The 20,994-nt window shown below is 33.8% G+C and overlaps 1 protein-coding gene across 1 annotated transcript; it reads right to left on the bottom strand.

The window, feature by feature from the left end:
* Positions 1-1,414: 1,414 nt before the first annotated feature.
* LOC126814810 (sorting nexin-20) lies at positions 1,415-20,948 on the bottom strand. The gene is made up of 3 exons (XM_050540180.2): positions 20,126-20,948; positions 16,202-16,314; positions 1,415-12,466 (listed from the first exon to the last, which is right to left on the bottom strand). Exons 1-3 carry the CDS (start codon positions 20,289-20,291, stop codon positions 11,795-11,797), a joined length of 951 nt encoding a protein of 316 aa, XP_050396137.1. The 5' UTR covers positions 20,292-20,948; the 3' UTR covers positions 1,415-11,794.
* Between the last annotated feature and the right edge of the window lie 46 nt (positions 20,949-20,994).

Raw genomic sequence — 20,994 nt, 5'->3', positions numbered from 1 at the left:
GGAAGTTACAATCGGATATACGCGATTATCAAAAGGAACCAAGTTCTTAGTGTGTAATGGTGATATATTCACATTTTTTTTAAATCGGATAAAAATTGTGACCTCTACATGGACGGCAAGCTAAAAACGTGATTTTTTGTATATTCAAGGGCCATAATTCAGGAAGTTACAATCCGATACGCGCGATTATCGAAAGGAACAAAGATCTTTGGGTTATAAACATGAATTTCAAATCTCATCAAAATCAGTTCAAAATTGTGACCTCTAGAGGGTCCACAAGCTTGATATACCAGATGCTATACACTATTTGCGTACGAGGGGCGTCCATTTTGTCCGGCAGTTTTGACCCAATTTTCACAAAATTCGAACTCAAAAAAAATTACGGTGTAACAGTGATATAATTGAACGTTTTGTTAAATCAGATAAAAATTATGACTGCTATAGGGTCCACAAGCTAAAAACGCGATTTTTCATACTATCAGGGGACATAATTCAGGAAGTTACGATCCGATATGCATGAATATCGACAGGAACCAAGATCTTTGGGTTATAAACTTACATTTCAAGTTTCAACAAAATCGGATAAAAATTGTGACCTCTATAGGGTTCACAAGCTAAAAACAAGATTTTTCGTACAATCAGGGGCATTAATCCATGAAGTTACGGTCAGATACATGGCAATATCAAAAGGATACGAGATCTTATGGAGATAAACCTATATATTTCAAGTTGCGTTGAAATGGGATAAAAATTGTGACCTGTAGAGTGTCCACAAACAATTGTGGATGGACAGATAGGGGCGACGAAAATATATGTTCACATGAAAATGTGGGCGTATAAAATTCACTTGTATTGTGACACCACGAGGAAACCTTGATTCTTTTTGTCAAAACAATATTCATTTTCAACTTTCAGGAAGCTTGTATTATGATAAGATAAGTTTCCATATTTCTTTTCATCAAAATCTGATTTATATTTTTAAGAGTTATGCCCCTTTTTTGCTGTCACCCATCCACACTGCTTGTCTAATGTCTACACGATAAAAGCCAGCATTTTATTGTAATGGATATTTTTTATATTTGGCTTGAAGCATTTGGATCATCTATCTCTATCTATATTCATAGTCTGCAGCCTTCTGTTCCTGATTTATCTCCTCCCCATTGCCTAAATTTCGGATAAGCTGCAATTGAGTCAAAGCTGCATTGTGGGTGTATTCAACTCTTTGCTTGACTATCTTTATTTGATTATTCAAATATTTGTGTGACTACTGACTCATTTGATACACATCATGATTTGAAGAATTTCTAGTTTTATTTTATTTTAATAAAATAATGAAAATTTCCAAAAAGGGATAGAGTACCAAGTCTTTTATTCTGTATATAGTGTCATGAGTACATGATCATTAATAATAGGCTACTAATACAAAATTTAAAATTTATCAAATTATTTTGGCAAGAAAGAAAATTATATGAGATATCATAAGATGATAATAATACTTCTATTTGATATATTATATAAATAATAATATCAAAATAATCAAATATATGTACAGTAAATAATATATGATTAACTATTATATACATTCAAAATATACTTACTTATATCAATATTGGAAAACAAATATATGTATAAATATAATAAATATTATCTAACATAAAATAATGGAATGCTACAATAAAAAAAAAAAAAAAATTTAACATTAAGCTAGAGTCAGAGTTCATTTATGTTTGGTTTGTTTTCTTCTGGTTTTTACACATTGTAGTAAATAATACACAAGATAAAACAAAACATAAGTCACATCTGACTTTAGATTAATGCAAAAACATCGAAATTTATAAAACTTAAGTAGAATGAATATTTTCACAAAGATGACACATGTATTTTATGTGTTAACATCGTATTTTAGTATATAAAAAATGTCTATATCCCATCATAGTTTATCTAGTGTTTTGTGATATTAACAACCACCATGTATAATATATATTTACAAATTTTATAAAATCATTATTTCATAATACCTTTTTTTGAATTTGAATTGTCCACATAGCCTTCAATTTGCTATTCAGTTCTATGAAAGGAACATAATGCTAAAAACTGAATTAAGGTTAGCTTTTCTGTTATATAATCATAATTGATAAATGATAGCCTGAGTATAAAAAATAAGCATCAAGGGAGAAATTAAATTATCTAACAAAAGAAGACCTAGTTACTTCAAAGGCTATACCGCAGAAGGTCAAAAGACTCACACTTTAATATAGTATAGCATAATGCCACAGAATTTTTGAATAAAAAGGCATTTTATTGGCAAGCTCACTGATCTACTTGATTAAAATTTTAATATAAATAGAAATTTATCCAATTTTGGTGAAATAATCAATAAAATTAGTTCCATCTTATATCAGTCATGCAAGATTTTTTTTCAAAATCTCATGTATCCACAACATATAAATTTCAAACATGAGAAACACATTTTTCCTTTTAGAGGAAACATAATACAAATTTTTATTTAGTTTTTATGTATCTTAAATAAAGCAGAAGATGAGAAAATGGTGAAAGATTGCAATTGGGTTTATTTCGCCATGTTTCTAGAAATTCAAAAGAAATATTTTTGCAGGATATAATCAATAGTGGATGTCGAAGCGATCTGAAATCTATTACCTAGGTGAACTTACTCAAATGCAATGTATCTTGGAAACATTTATGAAAGTTGTTTTTTTATATACAATATTATTACTGCCTATGAATATAATATATAACACCATACAGATTGTCCTGTATTGACTGTTGGTCGAGATGAAAATCCATGCCCATGACACATGTTTAGCATTTAAATACAAATGACAGTGTTATTAAAATTTAATTAAAGACACTAAATTTAGTTTTGTAAGCTTTTGTGAGATTCCAGTTGAATGATGATGTTTGTTCGTATAGATGACAGTATTTTAGCTATAATGTCAATGATACTCAAACAAATCTCTAGACTGATAAATCATTTTAGAAAAAAAAACAAATATCAATATGCTTTGGAGTAGTATTCAGTTAGTGACTCAATACTTGTTTGGACTTAAATTCTTCATAAATTTGAATCTAGCACGAAGTCTAGAACCATATACCTTCACTTATGATGCCAAAAGCATTCAAGAAGATTTTGAGGAGGTAAATTAATGTAGCTGTTGGACAGTTTGACATTTTAAGAAGAGTTTTTGAAGTAAAATTAATGCAACTGCTGGACAGTTTGACATTTTAAAAACTGATATTTAGAATATTTTCAACACTATAGTACGGAAGCAGACAGTGTTATATTTAATTAAGACTATACAGACGTTACAAATGTTTGATTATTCCATGGACAATCGACTGGCTTACTTTTAACCTCAAGTGACAGGTCTCAGCTGCAGGTATTAACATATTCTATTACCTTACCTTATTTTATCATTATTTCAATATTTACTATAAACAATTCCTCAGCAAAAAATGGTTACAGTTCATATACAATGTCCATTTTTAAAAGATTTAACAACAAAGAAATTATTGATTTTGGATAACGTGCTCCAAAGATTCTCATCATGAAAGATATTGTAGATTGCTGAAAATGAATTTTATGTGAATAAATTTCAATCAGATCACTCCAGCCTCAAGTGTGTTTACAATATTTTTCAAATAGATCAAAGGCTATAACTTGGACAGTAATTATTGTAAATCATTAAAAATCATTATTTTTGTCTCATGAATTTCATGTGAATAATTTTCATCAGATGATAACTTCGGCATCTAGTGTGTTCACAAGATTTTTCTAATTGATCAATGGCTATAACTCTGGCAATAATAATTGGAAATATTGGTAGTTGAAATTTAACTTGTCAACATAAACAAAGTGTATCAATTTCAAGCCAATCGGAGTGTCCTCAAAACTTTTTAATGTGATCATCATGGTGGCCATAAATCTCGAAGAAATCATTGAAAATCAAGACTTCTTTGGCTCATGACCTTAAACACTGTGTATAAATTTAAAGACAATTTACTGTTAACAGTTGAATCACATTTTCTCTTTAAGCAAATTTCTCAATACTTGCGCACAATATTTGTTCCGCTTACAGTGACATGAATAAAGATTTATATTGGGTATTAATGCCTTCGTAAATCTAGTTTTTGGTTTTTTTTTTTTTAAATAATGTCTGCATGTTCACAGTGACATAGTAACTTAACAGAGTATGATGTAAGTTTGTGCTAACCAGGAACATAACCTAGCATACTGATGGAGCATCCTACTATAAGATTGGATATTTCTCAGCAGCCATTCATAAAAAAACTGTGTAATCCAATTTTATTGAAATCAGTGAAATCCACACTGTTAGGTGCGTAAGCAATAAAAATCCAATTCCATGCAGATAGCTTATAATAAAATTTGTATTTTTAGTTACATTATTAATGTATGAGATTGCACAAAAAGAAAACCCCTATCATAGCTTATTAAAGTTCTATAAGGATTTCAAAGATAGGTTGCCAGGCAACGAAACATACGCCCACAGCCGCTATATCGTCCGGACAGTCAACAAGAGTTGTCGCATATTTTTTACTTTTTTCGGTAATGAAACATTTATAATACTCTATAGTAATTATCAGAAAACCGTTAGAATTTGTTTGGTTTTTATAAAGTTCTGCCCCATGCTAAGGTTTAGTATACCAAACTTTTAACATCATGGATTTAGCTGTACAAGTCATAAAGATTCATTGAAAATCAATATACTTGTTTGTCTCAAGACCTTAAACTCTGTATCAATCTGAAGTCAATCTGATTATAACTGTAGCCTTTAGAGCGTCACAAGATTTTTCAAAGTGATCAAGGGCCATAACTCTGACAGTAATTATCGGAAATCGCTTAAAATCAATAGACTTCTTCGTCTCATGACCTTAAAGACTGTGTATAAATTTAAAGTCAATCAGATATTAACTTTGACCTCTAGAGCGTCCACAAGATTTTTTGAAGTGATCAAGGGCCATAACTCTGGCAGTAATTATCGAAAATCGTTTTAAAATCAATAGGCTTCTTCGTCTCATGACCTTAAACACCGTGTATAAATCAATCAGATATTAACTTTGACCTCTAGAGCGTTCACAAGATTTTTTTAAGTGATCAAGGGCCATAACTCTGGCAGTAATTATCAAAAATTGCTGAAAATCAATAGGATTCTTCGTCTCATGACCTTAAACACTGTATAAATTTAAAGTCAATCGGATCTTAACTTTAGCCTATAGAGCGTCCACAAGCAATTGTGGACGACGTTCAGACGGACGGGGGCGACAACAATATACGACCACATTTCAATGTGGGCGTATAGAAAGTGAGGCATCTAATGTGTACAATAAATAAAATACAGAATGATTTACAATCTCAAAACCAAACATCTGATATTTTGGAAGAAAGGATCCCCAACTGTACTTCATTGTCCCAATTTGAAAAGGTAACAACATGTGAAATCAAAAAAGTAGTTATGTCCTGTTCATCTGCACTAGATCCATTGACATCATTGATTTGACTGTTCATAATTAAGTTGAAATCTATGAGGACACCTAAATTTCTGACTGATGTGGAGAGAGTAATTTTGGATTCTTTAACTACTATGGGGTTAAATCCATGTTTTTTGGATTCTTTAACTACTATGTGGTTAAAACCATGTTTGTTCATGCTTTGATGTCTTGAATACAACATTCGATATTGGAAATATCACGCTGCTCAACTGACAGGTCCAACTTTTCTATCAGTTGTGTGTTATCTCCATAGAGGTGATGTTGATATGATTCCCTAACTCTGACGAGTACAACGTAAACAGAATTGGACCAAGCACGCTTCCTTGGGGAACACCACATGATAACAAAACCTCCATTGAGAAGGAATGGCGAACTGAAATAAACTGTTTGCGACCTGTGAGGTAATAGACGAACCACAATAACACACAACCATCCAATCCAAAAGATGCCTGGAGGTGGTCTAGAAGAATTTGGTCATCGATAGTGTCAAATGTGGCCACAAGGTCGAGAAGAACTAACAGTCTGTAAATCAGCAAATTTTCAACTATATAAAATAGTTCGGATAAGAAACTTTATTGACAATGAAACCTGTAAACTGCTTGTGAATACTCTTGTTACATCTCGTTTGGAATACTTTAATTCCCTACTATGTAGTCTTCCTGCAAATAAATTGTCTCTCCTCCAGAAAACTTAGAATAAAGCAGTACAAATTATTACCAAAACTAAACCTACCAATCATATTACTGACATTTTTACTGTTTTACATGATCTACATTGGCTTCCTATATCACACCGTATCACTTTCAAAATACTTACACTGACTTAATCTACATTACATTCAGATAATTCACCAGATTACCTTAAATCACTTATCTCACTATATACTCCTTCCTGTACACTCCGATCTCAAAATAACAATTTGCTTACACATTTTTATCCTTCTACATCTTATGGTAAACGCTCTTTTTCCTACCCATCTCCTTTTCTGTTGAATACCTTAAACTATCTGATAGCATTGAAAGTTTAAAACAATTTAAAACCTTTTTGTTGTTTGTTGACTACTATCGCTTTTAATACATGTTAGTCACATGCCATATTTTATTATAATCTTCTTATTAATTTTTTACAACCATATTTTAATTATAAGTGTATGCCATTTTAATTTCTTTTATCAATCATTTAATAATGTGAATTTTTATTTTATTTTTCTATGTGTTATTTATCTATACTTTTTTAACTCCACAAAATGTAAACTGTGCCATTGAACAGTATTTATATTGGTAATAGGTGCATCATAAATATATTATTATTACTACTACAATTGACGAATGGGAGCAGAACAGTCTTCTCATATTGAAATTACTTCTCAATCTGCTTTATTTAATAAGACATTAATCATATTTTATAAATTACCTTTTACTATTCATATATCAACCGATAAAGATGTTTTTTTTTAGTTTTACTTAATTAGTTGCTTTAATTAAAGCTATGTTCCCAGAAAAGTATTTATCGGGTGGTTATTTCCAATAAAAGTTTGACAATTTTGGTATATATGGAAAGTAGAAATATCCAATCTTACTAGAAAAATACTGGTTTCCCTGAAAAACACTCATAGAGCACATACAGGACAAAAATGTAAGGGTTTCCCTAATCGACAGCCCGACGATTAGGAGTGTCTTCACGCGTGACGTCGAAGGTTGCACGCGGAGATTGAGCGCTTGATGTACATGTTGATAAACTTTATGAAGAATTAGACGTACAACACTTTCTGAGATAAAAATCACAGAAAACAAGGTGGGCAGTGGATAATCTGAGAATTTAATTAGACTTCGATATTTGTAATAAATAGACAGTGATTAAAGACAACATCGTCTTGTGCATGTATGACCGACATAAGTCATATGATTTCTATATATTAAAAACCAATGTTACTTTTCCCATTTTGGTAAACATATCTTTGACAACATTAATATATTTTAAATATATTTTATTTACATATTTATTTCTCAAGTAAGATACGTGTTGAATTAAACAGACACGGGCATGAGTGATATATTGTTCTTATAAAAACACATAGTCAATTAACTCTTTACAACGGAATATCAACTGGCCCCTGGGTTATAGAACCTTATTAAACTAGCCACTGGCTATTACGTCAGATATAATTTAGATGGAGCATTACAGTCTAAACAATGGAGGGATTAAGTATTGGTCATTAACCAAACTCTCTATAAAACGAACTATTGTTTTAGATTTCAACTAAGAAGCAATATTTTATAGTTTAATTGTCAATGTGTCATAATTGTCTATTATATATTTTGTAGAATTGTATTTCAAAAATAGAGTGAGCTATGGTTTAGAACAGATCGGATCTCTCTCTTGTAAATATTTGTTGATTTATCATGGTCACACATGCAATGAATTCTCCTCCGACTTCGCTTATGTTGCTAGGTACAGAGTGAGGTAAGTCACGTGCAATGTTTTGAAAAGGATTTGAAGCAAATTTATGATAAATTAATTAGTTTGAATATGTTTTTAGTCCAAATATATCATCAAATCACCCAGTTTGTACCTAGTAATGTATCTTTAAAATAGTAATTGTGTTCCATGTTAATTTTTTGTGTTTATCTTTAGGTTTATTTATTAAATTTTGTATAATGATTTTTTTATAAGCTGGAAATTGTTTTGGTGTTAATCGGAATAATGTATATAAATTTCATACAGATTGGAACAAAGGTCAAAACTCTAAAAGTAATTATAAAAATTGTTGAAATTCAATATGTTTTCGCATTTCACTAATTTTAATGATGCACATAAATTGCAGACAGATCGGGGGATAACTTTTGTTGTTAAGATTGTTTCCAAATTCTACAAATGAAACAAGGCCAATAAATCTAGAAGTAACTAACAAAATTGTTGACATTCAATAGGTTTTTTTTCTCCCATAAATTTAAAAGAGCTAAATTGCTAATATTTGGGACCTAGAAATTGACACAAATGTGTTGCAACGCATCTAATATTAATAATGTAATATGAATGCACGTATATAAACTAATTTACATTCAATCATTTCCGTTTCTACTCTAATTTGAAATCATTTATGTTCAGCGAAATACGCCAGAAGTCTCAATCGACTGGCAATCTCTAGTGTCTTGTTATTCCAGTCTACACCGGTAGTATTTATTGTGCATGGTCTTCAGATAAGAATATGTGTCACCATTTGAAATGACTTGTGGAATATGTCTAGCCTCTTTCTTTGAGTCCCTTGTTACAAATGGCGCTGAAACGCATTCTGGTACACAATTCGTGTACCAGTGGTAAAATGTTTATTTTGTCTTAAGTCCATCTTTTCCTGGTAAGATCACAACATCAATGTTGATTTAAATTGACAAATATTTGTGTTTTCAATGTCGAAGACTGTGAATAATATTGACTTAAAGACTAAGGTGCTTTAAATAATCCATAGGAGTTTCAAATGTATATCAAGACTCCGTAAGTAAGTAACAGAAATTGTTGAAATTTTATCTTTATAGTATAGTATCATTAACATACGGGGATTTCAAAAAGATAGAATGATAAGTGTAGTCTGTCTATGAATGAAGGTGAAATGGCAATATATGACCACATTTTAATGTCTGCGAATAAAAAAATGTATTTTAAGTCTCAAATTTCACAGCCTACACATCTCCTATCTTCTGATGATAAATAAATATGAACTTTTTCCAGAGGCAAAAAACATAATTTTCTCCTGTAACATCAGAAACATAAAATAATAATTATATGTCCTTGAGAGAAGAGAGAGAGACTAATGAAGATAGGATTTCTAATTAGTAAAGGTGTTACAGGTAAATGGTGCTGAGCATGAAGCCAGTCTGCTGTCTTCATAAAGCACCTGATCATACAAGTTTTCATGCACTTGGGGAGTTAATTTAGCTAACCATTGTTGTTGCCCTTCTGTTAGGGAGGTCCATGTTAAAATTGAAAACGGATCTAAATCATAATGTAGTAATTATCAAATAGTTATTATACCAAAACTCTAGAAATAAATCTACGCAAAACATACTAGACACAATATGTCTAGAGATCAAACCATCAAACATTTAGCAATTAGAAGTACATAATCAACCCATTCAAATTAGCAAAAAATGAAAAAAATCATAATTCAAATTTAATAAAACAAGGTAGGTTCTAAGGCAACAAAACATACGCCTACAGCAGCTAAGTCGTCCGGGCAGTCAACAAGGGTTGTCGCATATTTTGCTTTTGGTCACATCATTAATTAGAGAGAGCGCGGAAGCTGGACAGGCGACCTTGTCACATACAACCACGCCAGCTGAATCAATGACAGACCTTATGATACAGCGCGCATGTGCTGACCATACGGCCACCAAGTCCCCCTCCCCCTTCAGAGAGAGAGAGAAATGGGGTTTAACGTCCACTCGACACAAACTAGGTCATTTCGGGACTAACATATGGTAATTAAAGGACCATAACTCTGGAATGAAGAAAGCAATTGCACTCAAATTCAATCTCAATTGTCGTTGAGTCGACTAATAAGAATCATTATCCCATAGGGTCATAACTCTGGAATGAAAATAGCGATGGTGGTCAATTCAATCCAAATTATGGTCTCTTCATAATAATCATTATCCTCTGTTTTGAAAAAGATTTATTTAAAGTTGTGACCTCTAGAGAGTGGACAAGCACTGAAATTCAATCCTATTTGTTGTCTGCTTATCCCTGTCTTTATTAGCCCAGTCGGAGCAGAACAGTAAGAAATTAAGCCCCATTTCATTTCAATTGTCTGCTCATAAGAATCATTATCCTAAGGTTTGAAAATGATTTGTTAAAAATTATGCTAATAAAAAGGCTATTATACCATAACTACAAAAGCGATTGCACTCAAATCTACTCCAAACTGTCTTCGACCCATAAGAATCATTATACCCAGGTTTGAAAAAGATTTGTCAACAATTGTGGCCTCTAGGGAGCAGACAAGCAAAATCACACTAATTAAAGGACCATAGCTCTGGACCAAAAATGTTTTAAAAAAGGTTGGTTAAAAATTGTGCCTTCTGGGGAGCAGACAAGCATAATTACACTAATAAAAGTGCCATAACTCTGAAACCAAAAATAGCAACTGCATTTAAATTTTAGAATTATTGTGTTTATGAGTAGACAACACTATTTTCCTTCCAGAGTTATGGTCCTTTGACAAGTGTAATTCTGCTTGAGGCCACAATTTCAATCCCAACTGGCATCTACTCATAAAAACCATTATCCTAAAGTTTGAAAAAGATCCGTCAAAAATTGTGGCCTCAAGCAGAATTACAAGCAGAAGCAGGACCACTTTGGAAGGAAAATAGTGCTAAGTGCTCTAATTCAATCCCAACTGTCTACTCATAAAAAACATAATTCTAAAGTTTGAAATTAAGTAAGTGGAGAAGGCAAGTCCATTATAGGATCATACTATGTGAAATATTTTTAATAATTATTTACATTACAAATTCATTCTGACGGGCTTGAGCAGAGTTATTTTGATCGAAATATTGTTATGGATGGACGAACCCATCTTAATAGTCCCCTGCTTTCTTTCTAACATAAATCCATCAACAATATCATCATAGACAGGGTAAGTACTTAAAAATACACAGCTTGCATGCTTAAAGAAGCATTATGTAAGATTTTGATATACTAGTTCAAAAATAGATAATGCAAAAAGAATATATTGAAAATTTCATTCATGTTGCTTTATTCTGAGCGGAGATATTAGTCTTTGAATGTTTGACAAGATGTGTGCACTGATTGTAACAACCATACTGGTTGTTTGAGGCTTAGTGTGCTTTTAGTGTCTATTTCAAGGTTCCAGGTATCATACAATATGCCCTTTAACAAAATAGACTTACTGGATGTAAAAGTACTGATTTGACATGTAGAAATTAATATATGCCAGCTAGATGCTAATAAAACAATAAGAAGCCATCATAAGTAAGCAGTGAAATACATTTTTTTTTCACAGTTAATTTGGCAAGTGATTAACAAAATTAGGTAAGTTCGTGGACACTAAAGTAAAGATAGTATAGATTTTAAATGAATCCAATGTTTCATGCTATATCTGTGAAAATATATGCCAATTTACAATTGCTATGCATTTAATAAGCCATTCAAACCTTTTACCCATGTACTATACTTACATCTATCATTATTACATACATGGAAGCCCTCGCCCTATACATTTGTGACAACCATAACAAAATCACACATCTTACATACTCTGACATCGTTGTTTACATATGAGTTTTAACTCTGGTATGGTCTCTACATCAATGTTTTTGTTTTTTATTTTTTGCAGCTTTAGTTCCAGATCTTGCTTATCTTTTCCTAATTCCCAGGATAAACGTATCGCTTGAATTAACACAGCTATGTATGTCTCGTCTCCGTCATCTTCATCAAAACATAATACTGCGGCCTCGCTGTATTTCTGAGCGATCCTTAGTCTTTCAATACTTTGGTAACAGACAACTAAAGCACATAGAATGTTAATCACAGTCGAATTTGTATTGCCATAAAGTTTTTCTGTAATAGGAAGACAATATTCTAGATTTTTTATTGCATCTCGGTGTCTCTCTTGTTGAAGATGCTTGTAGCCATCTCGCAGAAAATCCAGCAGGAAAAACTCCAGAAAATCACGACAATAGCGAATTTGATAAATTGCATATAAATGGCTGAGATATTGTTCAAATGCTCGGCTCCTTGTTGCAATGGTTGCCTGTCTGAAATTACCAACCAAAACTTTTCTAGGGAAAGCCACCATTTCCATTTGATCAGGAAATCTCTTCCTTAGAACGGTATTTAATTTTTCAAAATCTGAAAAGCGGCGTTCTATACATGATATGTCAATATCACCAGTATGACTGCTAATTTGTATTGTATATAGCTGAAAAATACAGTACCATGATTATTGATAACTAGGGCATTAAAATACAGTAACACTATGATTACTGATAACTAGGACATTAAAAAACAGTAACACCATGATTATTAATCTTTAAGTGGCATTTAGCGATTGGGAAACACATTAATAGAACTCAATTTATATGGGAAACAATCAGTATCACTGGTTTTCTTCTAGAAGCACGTTTCGAAAGGTATTCTATTATTGTTATCAATCACAATGATTATTGATAGATAGGACATTCAAATACCATTAAGAGAATACAAAGAAGGATAACCAGCGTCTGTCCGGCAGGATACGCCCACATTTTGCAAGAGATGGATAGAGAACAAACTAAAAACAAACAGGATTTTTTGTACAATCTGAGGCAATAATCCAGAAAGTTACGGTCTGAAATGTGCAAATATCAAAAGGGACTGAGATCTTTGGGATATAAAGGTATATGTTTTAGGTTTCATCAGAATCAGATAAAAATTGTGACCTCTAGAGGGTCGACAACCTTCGTATTGCATAGTTTTACACAATTTGCGTACAAAGAGCGGCCATTTTGTTGGGCAGTTTCATTTCGATTTTCCCGAAATTCGAATTCAACCTTCATTATGGTGGAATGGTGAAATATTTAAATAGTTTTTAAATCGGAAAAAAAAATTGTGACCTCTAGAGAATCTGCAAGCTAAAAATGCAATTTTTCGAACAATCAGGGGCCATAATCCAGGAAGTTAAGTTCGGGTATCCGCGATTATTCACACATTTTTTTTAAATCAGATAAAAATTGTGACCTCTAGTGGGACCTCAAGCTAAAAACACGATTTTTTGTACAATCAGGGGCCATAATTCTGGAAGTTACTATCCGATATGTACGAATATCAAAAGGAACCAAGATCTTTGGATTATAAACTTACATTCAAGTTTTATCAAAATCAAAAGAAAGTTGTGACCTCTAGAGGGTCCACAACATTGATATACCATATTTTTACTCTCTTTGACAACGAGGCTTACCCATTTTGTCTGTCAGTTTTGGTTCGATTTTTACGAAATTCTAACTCAACCATCATTAGGGTGTAATGGTGATATATTCAAACGTTTTTTTAAATCAGATAAGAATTATGACCGCTATAGGGTCCACAAGCTAAAAACACGACTTTTCGTACAATCAGGGGCCATAATTCGGGAAGTTACGATATGCACGAATATAGAAAAGAACCAAGAAATTTGGGTTATAAACTTACATTTCATGTTTCATCAAAAGCAGAAGAAAATTGTGACCTCTAGAGGGTTCACAACATGGATTCCATGTCGGCCGTATATGCCGCTCGGGACCGAGGACTGTGAAAAATGACTGGAACTGGATGAGACCTGTAGGTCATTTTGCACACCGGAAAAATAGCATATTTTGAGCTAAATCATAAAATCCTGGACACGACGAAACTCTGTGCGTGTTGTGATGTAAACTGTCGGGTGGAATAAAATTAAAAGTGTTCAGTAGCCCACGAATGGAAACCACTGCCAATTAATTATCCTTGTGTATATTGCTCTAATCCCAATTAACGGAGGATTAACATCAAACTGTACAAACAGATTTAGGTCATTTTGGGACTAAATACACCAAGTTGGCAAGTAGTGAAATGAACTTCCTATTGTTTTGCAGCAACTTGACTAATGAAGACAGGATTTCTAATTAGTCAAGGTGTTACAGTTAAATGGTGCTGAGCATGAATCCAGTATGCTGTCTTCATAAAGCACCTGATCATACAAGTTCTCATGCACTTAGGGAGTTAATTTAGCTAACCACTGTTGTTGCCCTTCTGTTAGGGAGGTCCATGTTAAAATTGAACACTGATCTAAATCATAATGTAGTAATTATCAAATAGTTATTATAACAAAACTCTAGAAATAAATCTACGCAAAACATACTCGACACAATATGTCTAGAGATCAAACCATTTTTAATCACCAAACATTTAGCAATTAGAAGTACATAATCAATCCATTCAAATTAGCAAAATTGAAAAAAATCATAGTTCAAATTTAACAAGATGACTATATATATATAGTCATCACCATCCCGCGCCCTTGAACTGGTTTGGAAGGCATAAGGAAAAACAACTTCTTGGAATATCAATGGGACTAGTCAGAAGATTCATACTCTGATCATAGTAGCTCAGCAAGGCACAGTCGCTACTCCCTGTAAGGTTTGCACAACAATCTTTGCCTATCTCAATCAGCTACTGTATGTTAAACAATAAGCTTATACATCAGAAAATAAAATACTTTAATAGTTTGATGTTTGTATAAAGTTTTAAAAAGATTTCTTTGAACGGATGATGAAATATGCTCTAGAAATGAAATCGGGACAGAAGGAAGGTCATCAAAAAATAAAATAATAGGTTGATGAATGTAAAAGTGTTATAAAGGTATCTTGAACAGTTTCTGAGATATGCTCTAGAATAATAATTATATACATGTACCAAAAACTAATTCAAATGTGTAGTAAAAATCATTCAACAGAGAATTTTTTTTTTCCATGGAAACGCAAAAATTATAAAATCAGACAAATTTCTAATTAGCAAAAGGCATAACTACTGTAATAGGATGATGTGTGTTCAAAGTTTCAAAAAGATATTATGAGATATGCTCCGGAAACAAAATCGGGACGGACGGACAGACGGACCTCATTTCAATATCCCTCCCTAACTTCGTTCGGTGCTGGATAATAAAACAAGATAGGTTCCCAGGCAACAAAACATACGCCAACAGCTGGTAAGTCGTCCGGGCAGTCAAAAAGGGTTGTGGCATATTTTTCGTTTGGTCACATCACATCATTAATGAGAGGGAGAAGGAGAAGGAGAGGGGGGCGAGAGAGCATTTCGGGACTAACATTATGGTTTAATTTCATTTCAATAATTCTCTTGCGCATAGGGTTCTTTAGCAGTGGAAAGAAACCGGACTACCTGGAGAAAACCGATGAGGTTGGACAGGCAACCCTACTCGTTGTCATGTCAGTTGATTCAATGGTAGACCTTATGATACATCCAACCCCCCTTGCAGATTTACATAAGACTGTATGTACTACAACATCTATTTTTTCATAATTTTCTGAGGGGTTCACTTTACAAGCACTGGTCCACTTGACATGTAATTACCCATTTACTGTATGAAACAGTTTAGCACTTGAATGAATACAGTGTAAGGGAAGGAACTCTTGATAGCATTGAATGGAGGCAGACCACCATTAAATTTCACCATCTCGGTACCCACAAATTGTAGTTCGTCTATTTATAGCAATTCTCTCTGTCTCTTTTCTCCCCTTTTGTATGCCCATTTTTGTTGATTTTTTGGTCTAGAATGGATGAAGAGGGTTTGAATTAACATTTTCTGCCAGGTTTTGGTAAATATTCATGATTTTGAGGCGGAAGGATAACAGGGTTATCAGGTTGGCTACTAGTTACATCTTTTAGTATGCTTCTTCAAGTTTGTGTATCTCAAAATTTTGGTGGCCAACCTCATACAAATTTTAGTGCAAAGACATGACCATTTGTTCCTCTGTCTGTAGTGAAAAGCATTCAGCCCAACGAAAAATTTGGAGGTGGGCAAAGAGGCCAGAATTAACATTGAAGTCAACATCTACTTATCTATGTCCATATCGGAGCTTGAAGACTTTTTATTTTTATTATGACATTTGATTGTCTACATGTAAGTCCATAATTTGTTACTTACAACATAACTTGATCTATTTTCTTTCACTATGTCAGCTGACATAACTTCAAATACAGCATTGCATCCAGTATTTCTTCTTCCATTAAAGCGTAAAATGTGAGAGGCACGGATATCTAAAAATAAAATCATACCTAATTTTTTTATCAAATGGAGACAATACTGTAAATTTTGCTCTTATTAAATTTATAATGAATTTTTTCCTTTAGTTATAAGCCTAACAGTTAATTATTTACTGAATACAATACATATATATATATTTAGAAACTAACATGCAATAGTTATTGATAGTAGAACAAATTGACATATGAATTGGCATGTGTAGTTCACAGTTTGGCTTCCTTTATGATCTTTGACTTCATTTTAAATAATACATATGTCTGTTCATGTATGAAACAAAACATACTTTCCTAAAAAGACACTAAATGCTATACAAGGTATTTCTCCTCAGGTCACAACGATAAAGACTAGAGAAGCCTATCCGACACGTCACTAAGTAATAAACACTAATTGTATTCCATAGAATTGTGACCTGCGTATTTCCAGTTCAATTACTAAATGCCATTGAAACCATTTAATGTATTTCTCATTTCGTGTGATTCTTTGAAGATCATGCCTGTCATGAAGTCTACTTGCACCATGTCAGTTATCGCGATTGACATATAACTGTGACAAGACTGAATTATAGATCATTGGAGTGCAATTCACCATTTTTGACAAAATGGTCTAAAGTCCCCAACTACTGATTTTATAGATACATGTATATTAACATCAAAATACATTTAAATGTTTATCTAATATAATATTTACTTCATAAATACACATCCTATTTCAAACATTGTATTTATATAAAAATAATTTATCAGTGAACAGGATTATGTTATCAAGTGATAATGTTTTATTTCCTTGTTTTCATCTATGCATGTAAAGTCCATGCTTTTCATTCTAAAATCTCTCTTGATAGGGAAGTTGTTTGCGGTCCAAATAAAATTAATGAATCGAAAAAGTCCAAAATCTTTCAAAATTTTATAGTAGTACATGTATCTAACTCGAGTGACTCTTCACTCTGTTAACAAACCAAAAGTGAGGACGATGTCCCCGCAAAATCTCGAAATAAATAGATGACACATATTAATTAATTGCATGTTTATCTTTTTCAAAAGCATCAACCAATCAAATTGCTTATCTATGCTTACCATAAGCAGAAAATGCCCATCTTTGAACTCCATCAAGGTATCGTCCTAATAAACAACTACACCAAGTTTGAACATTCTAGCTCAATTAGAAGAAGAGTTATTGTGTCCCAAAGTCTTGACCAATCAAATTGCTTATCGCTCTGCTTACCCTGAGCAGAACTTAGTCAAGGTATTGATGTAATGAAACTAGACACCAAGTTTAATCACTCTCACTTAATTTGAACTAAAGTTATTGTGTCCCAAATCCTCAACCAATCAAATTGCTTATCTCTGGTTACTCTAAGCAGAAAATACTCATCTTCGAACTCCATCAAGGCATCGCCCTAATAAACACCTACCCCAAGTTTGAACGTTCTAGCTCAATTAAAAGGAGAGTTAAATGTGTACCAAAAGGAGAGTTAAATGTGTACCAAAAGGAGAGTTAAATGTGTACCAAATAGTGTGGCGGACAGATTTTAATAGTCCCCTGCTTTCTTCAAAAGGCGGGGGACAAAAATGTATTATGTAAGATATAGATGAAGAGCTGACCTTTCTTGCTGTTACACTACGAAAAAATTAATATACATTGAAAATTTCATTCAAATTACTTTATTCTTGGTGAAGTTATGACTGTTTGAAGATGTAGCGCAGATCGTTTATTATCATAGCCATGTTACTTGACAGTCACCCAATGGTCTAGATCATAGGTTACCATCCTTTTTTGGGTGGCGACCCCATTCCAGACCCAGGATCAGATCGCGACCCCTCGAAGAACAAAGTCACATTTTATTATGAAACATCATTATCTTTCACTTTTATTATTGTTTACTTATTAAAAGTCTGATAACAAATTATTGATTTTTTTAATCAGTGTTATGGTTGTGCCTGTTTTTCAGCGACCAGGTTTTCAATGCATGGCTCAACGCCACTCAGCGCGACAATCATGTCCCTTTCTATTTCAAGCCGGTTCCTAAATTTTGTTTTTATCACAACCATTGTAGAAAACGATTGTTCGCATAGGTATGACGACGGGTACGGCATGAGGAGCCGTGTTGCATTCTTGGATAGACGTGGATAGGATTCAAGCATTTTGCACCAGTAACTGGACACATGAAATGAAATGAAATGGGGTTTAACGTCCTACTGTTGTGCTCCAAACGTCCTACTGTTGTGCTCCGAACTGGGCTAATGAAGACGGGCATACGCCATACAGTGTGCTATGAGGGAAATTTTGCCCAGACAGCGGCACTACGGCCTACTCTTATATCAAATTCCAACTGTCAAGGGATCTTTTACTTGCACGCCAATGTGTACACCGGACCTCGGTTTTTCGTCCAGTCCGAATGACTAGACAGCTTTCCTTGTCAGGCCCTCCGTCCTGCATCACTGACAAGGGGAAACCACGCCGGAAAATCTGGATGAACTTTCTCAACCAATGCAGGGATCGAACACCCGACCTCCAGGCTAGCGAGCCAGCGTCTTACCCACTTAGCCACGTGATCCCCCGTAACTGGACAAAGACAAGGACTTGTACAGTGATTTAGCTCCGGAATCCTGCTGCAGTCTCACGAGCTCCTCTTGAGCGATATCATCGTCGGTGATGGCGTCTAATGGTGCACTGTATGGGTCTCGGACCACGGTGAATGACTGGACGTCGAGCTTTGGGAAGTAGTGTTCAACCTGATCGATCAGTGACTGAAGATGTTCAATGAATAGATAAGTTTACAGCCGTTAAAGGGGTTTTTTTTCACTTGAAAAACTCACGGAAAAACAATCGAAACTGTTTTAGGGACTAGAGAAGTATTTATTTGCACCAAAATTGGCAGAGGCAAGTCTCTTTTTTTTTGGAAATTTCCAGCAGCTTTGACATTAAACGAACCTTCAACTTTGCAACTCGATTATCACAGGTAGATATTTCAGTTGGAAAGCACAAGACTTGGTATTCGCCGCGATGATATTTTCTATCGAGGAATCTGAGAGGTTTAGAGCTGGGTCCTAGACCAATCGAAATTATTGACGAAAAATGTAGATTGTAGAGTGTTACGTGAATGCCTTGATAAGATGTACGGAGTTAAAGCGAGATCAAGCCTTCTATTGAAGATGTATAGATAAATTACATCAAAAGATAGCATTTTTTTTAAAGTTCTCAGACTAGTCTGCGACCCCACGAAAAGTGCTCGCGACCCAAGTTGGGTTGCGACCCAGAGGTTGGGAAACGCCGGTCTAGATAGTTGATTATAGGCTTGTCATGTGACTAAATGTTTAAAATAATAATTACTAGCAGGATACCAGGCTTCGCCCCGGGGTCATAACTCCGAAACCGGAAGTGGTAGACTAACGGCACCTGGCCTATGTTACTCCCCGGTCCGAGCTACCCCTATACCCCAAATTTCAGACTCGGGGCAGACCTAGTGTAGCCGCCAACCCCGAACAGACCGGCTTCGCTTGGGGGTCACAACTCCGAAACCGGAAGTGGTAGACTAACGCCACCTGGCCTATGTTACTCCCCAGTCCGAGCTACCCCTATACCCCAAATTTCAGACTCGGGGCAGACCTAGTGTAGCCGCCAACCCCGAACAGACAGACAGAAAGACAAACGACGGTCACAAATATATATATAGAATAGATAGAAGATTTGAAGCCAGATCAAGGTGAGGGACGTCAGCCTCCCTGTGGCTTGTTTGTTTGATGTTGAAATTTTGAAACAGTATACGAAATTGTTTGATATACATATAAATACTTAATTTTTCACCTTCATTATTAACATCATCATCTGGTAATGTTAAATTCAGTGTTCCCGCAAACTCGTCAATAAATTCATCTTGATCGTCAGCAAGGTCCAATTCCTGTGGATCAATATCAACACTATCTAAAAACCTCTCTGGTCTTCTTGATGACAATTTTTTCAGGAATGACATGACCTCACTTACATGTATCACTATATATTGAAACACAACCTTATTATTTAATGTAATACATGTATATAAATAAGCTGACTTCTAGTGTAAGACATAAGAGTTTGAAGTAGTATGAACCATTTGAACAATGTCGTTGTTTTACATCTGGCAACACAACATCAATGACATACAAAACACTGGGCTTATTGAGGAAAATCATATATGGAAAACAATGCTGACTCATAACCTGACTTCAATATATAGTAGTATTATTGACAATGACACTCATTCATGTCTAATTTTAGCCTACTAATACTATTTATCCTTTGTAGATCCTGTTCAATTTAAAGTCACATTATTGTGTATGAGTTGTTGCATGAGTTAGAAGTTAGGTTTTATCTAGACATTATTTCATAGGTTACATATAGTACTAGGATCTTAGACTTCTTGGAAACAAAATGTCCAACAACTATTAAACTCAACTGTCACTCCTCCACTTCTGTCTTTGACCCTTTACTTTGTCATTGTACATTACCATGTAATTAAATATCTTCATTTGCGTGATTGTAATTAGACATTTTTCAAAAAATTAATCTTGAGTAAAGGGTCAAATAAAGCTACTGTCATGAGTTATATAATAATTTGTTCATTGAATCATTCAGTCATAAACTTTACTGTCAAAAGAAATTTAATGTCAACAAAGTCACTTCCGGTAAATAATTTC

Source organism: Patella vulgata, chromosome 3, assembly GCF_932274485.2.
Source record: "Patella vulgata chromosome 3, xgPatVulg1.2, whole genome shotgun sequence".
Taxonomy (NCBI): domain Eukaryota; kingdom Metazoa; phylum Mollusca; class Gastropoda; family Patellidae; genus Patella; species Patella vulgata.
This window is presented reverse-complemented; position numbering and strand designations above follow the sequence as displayed.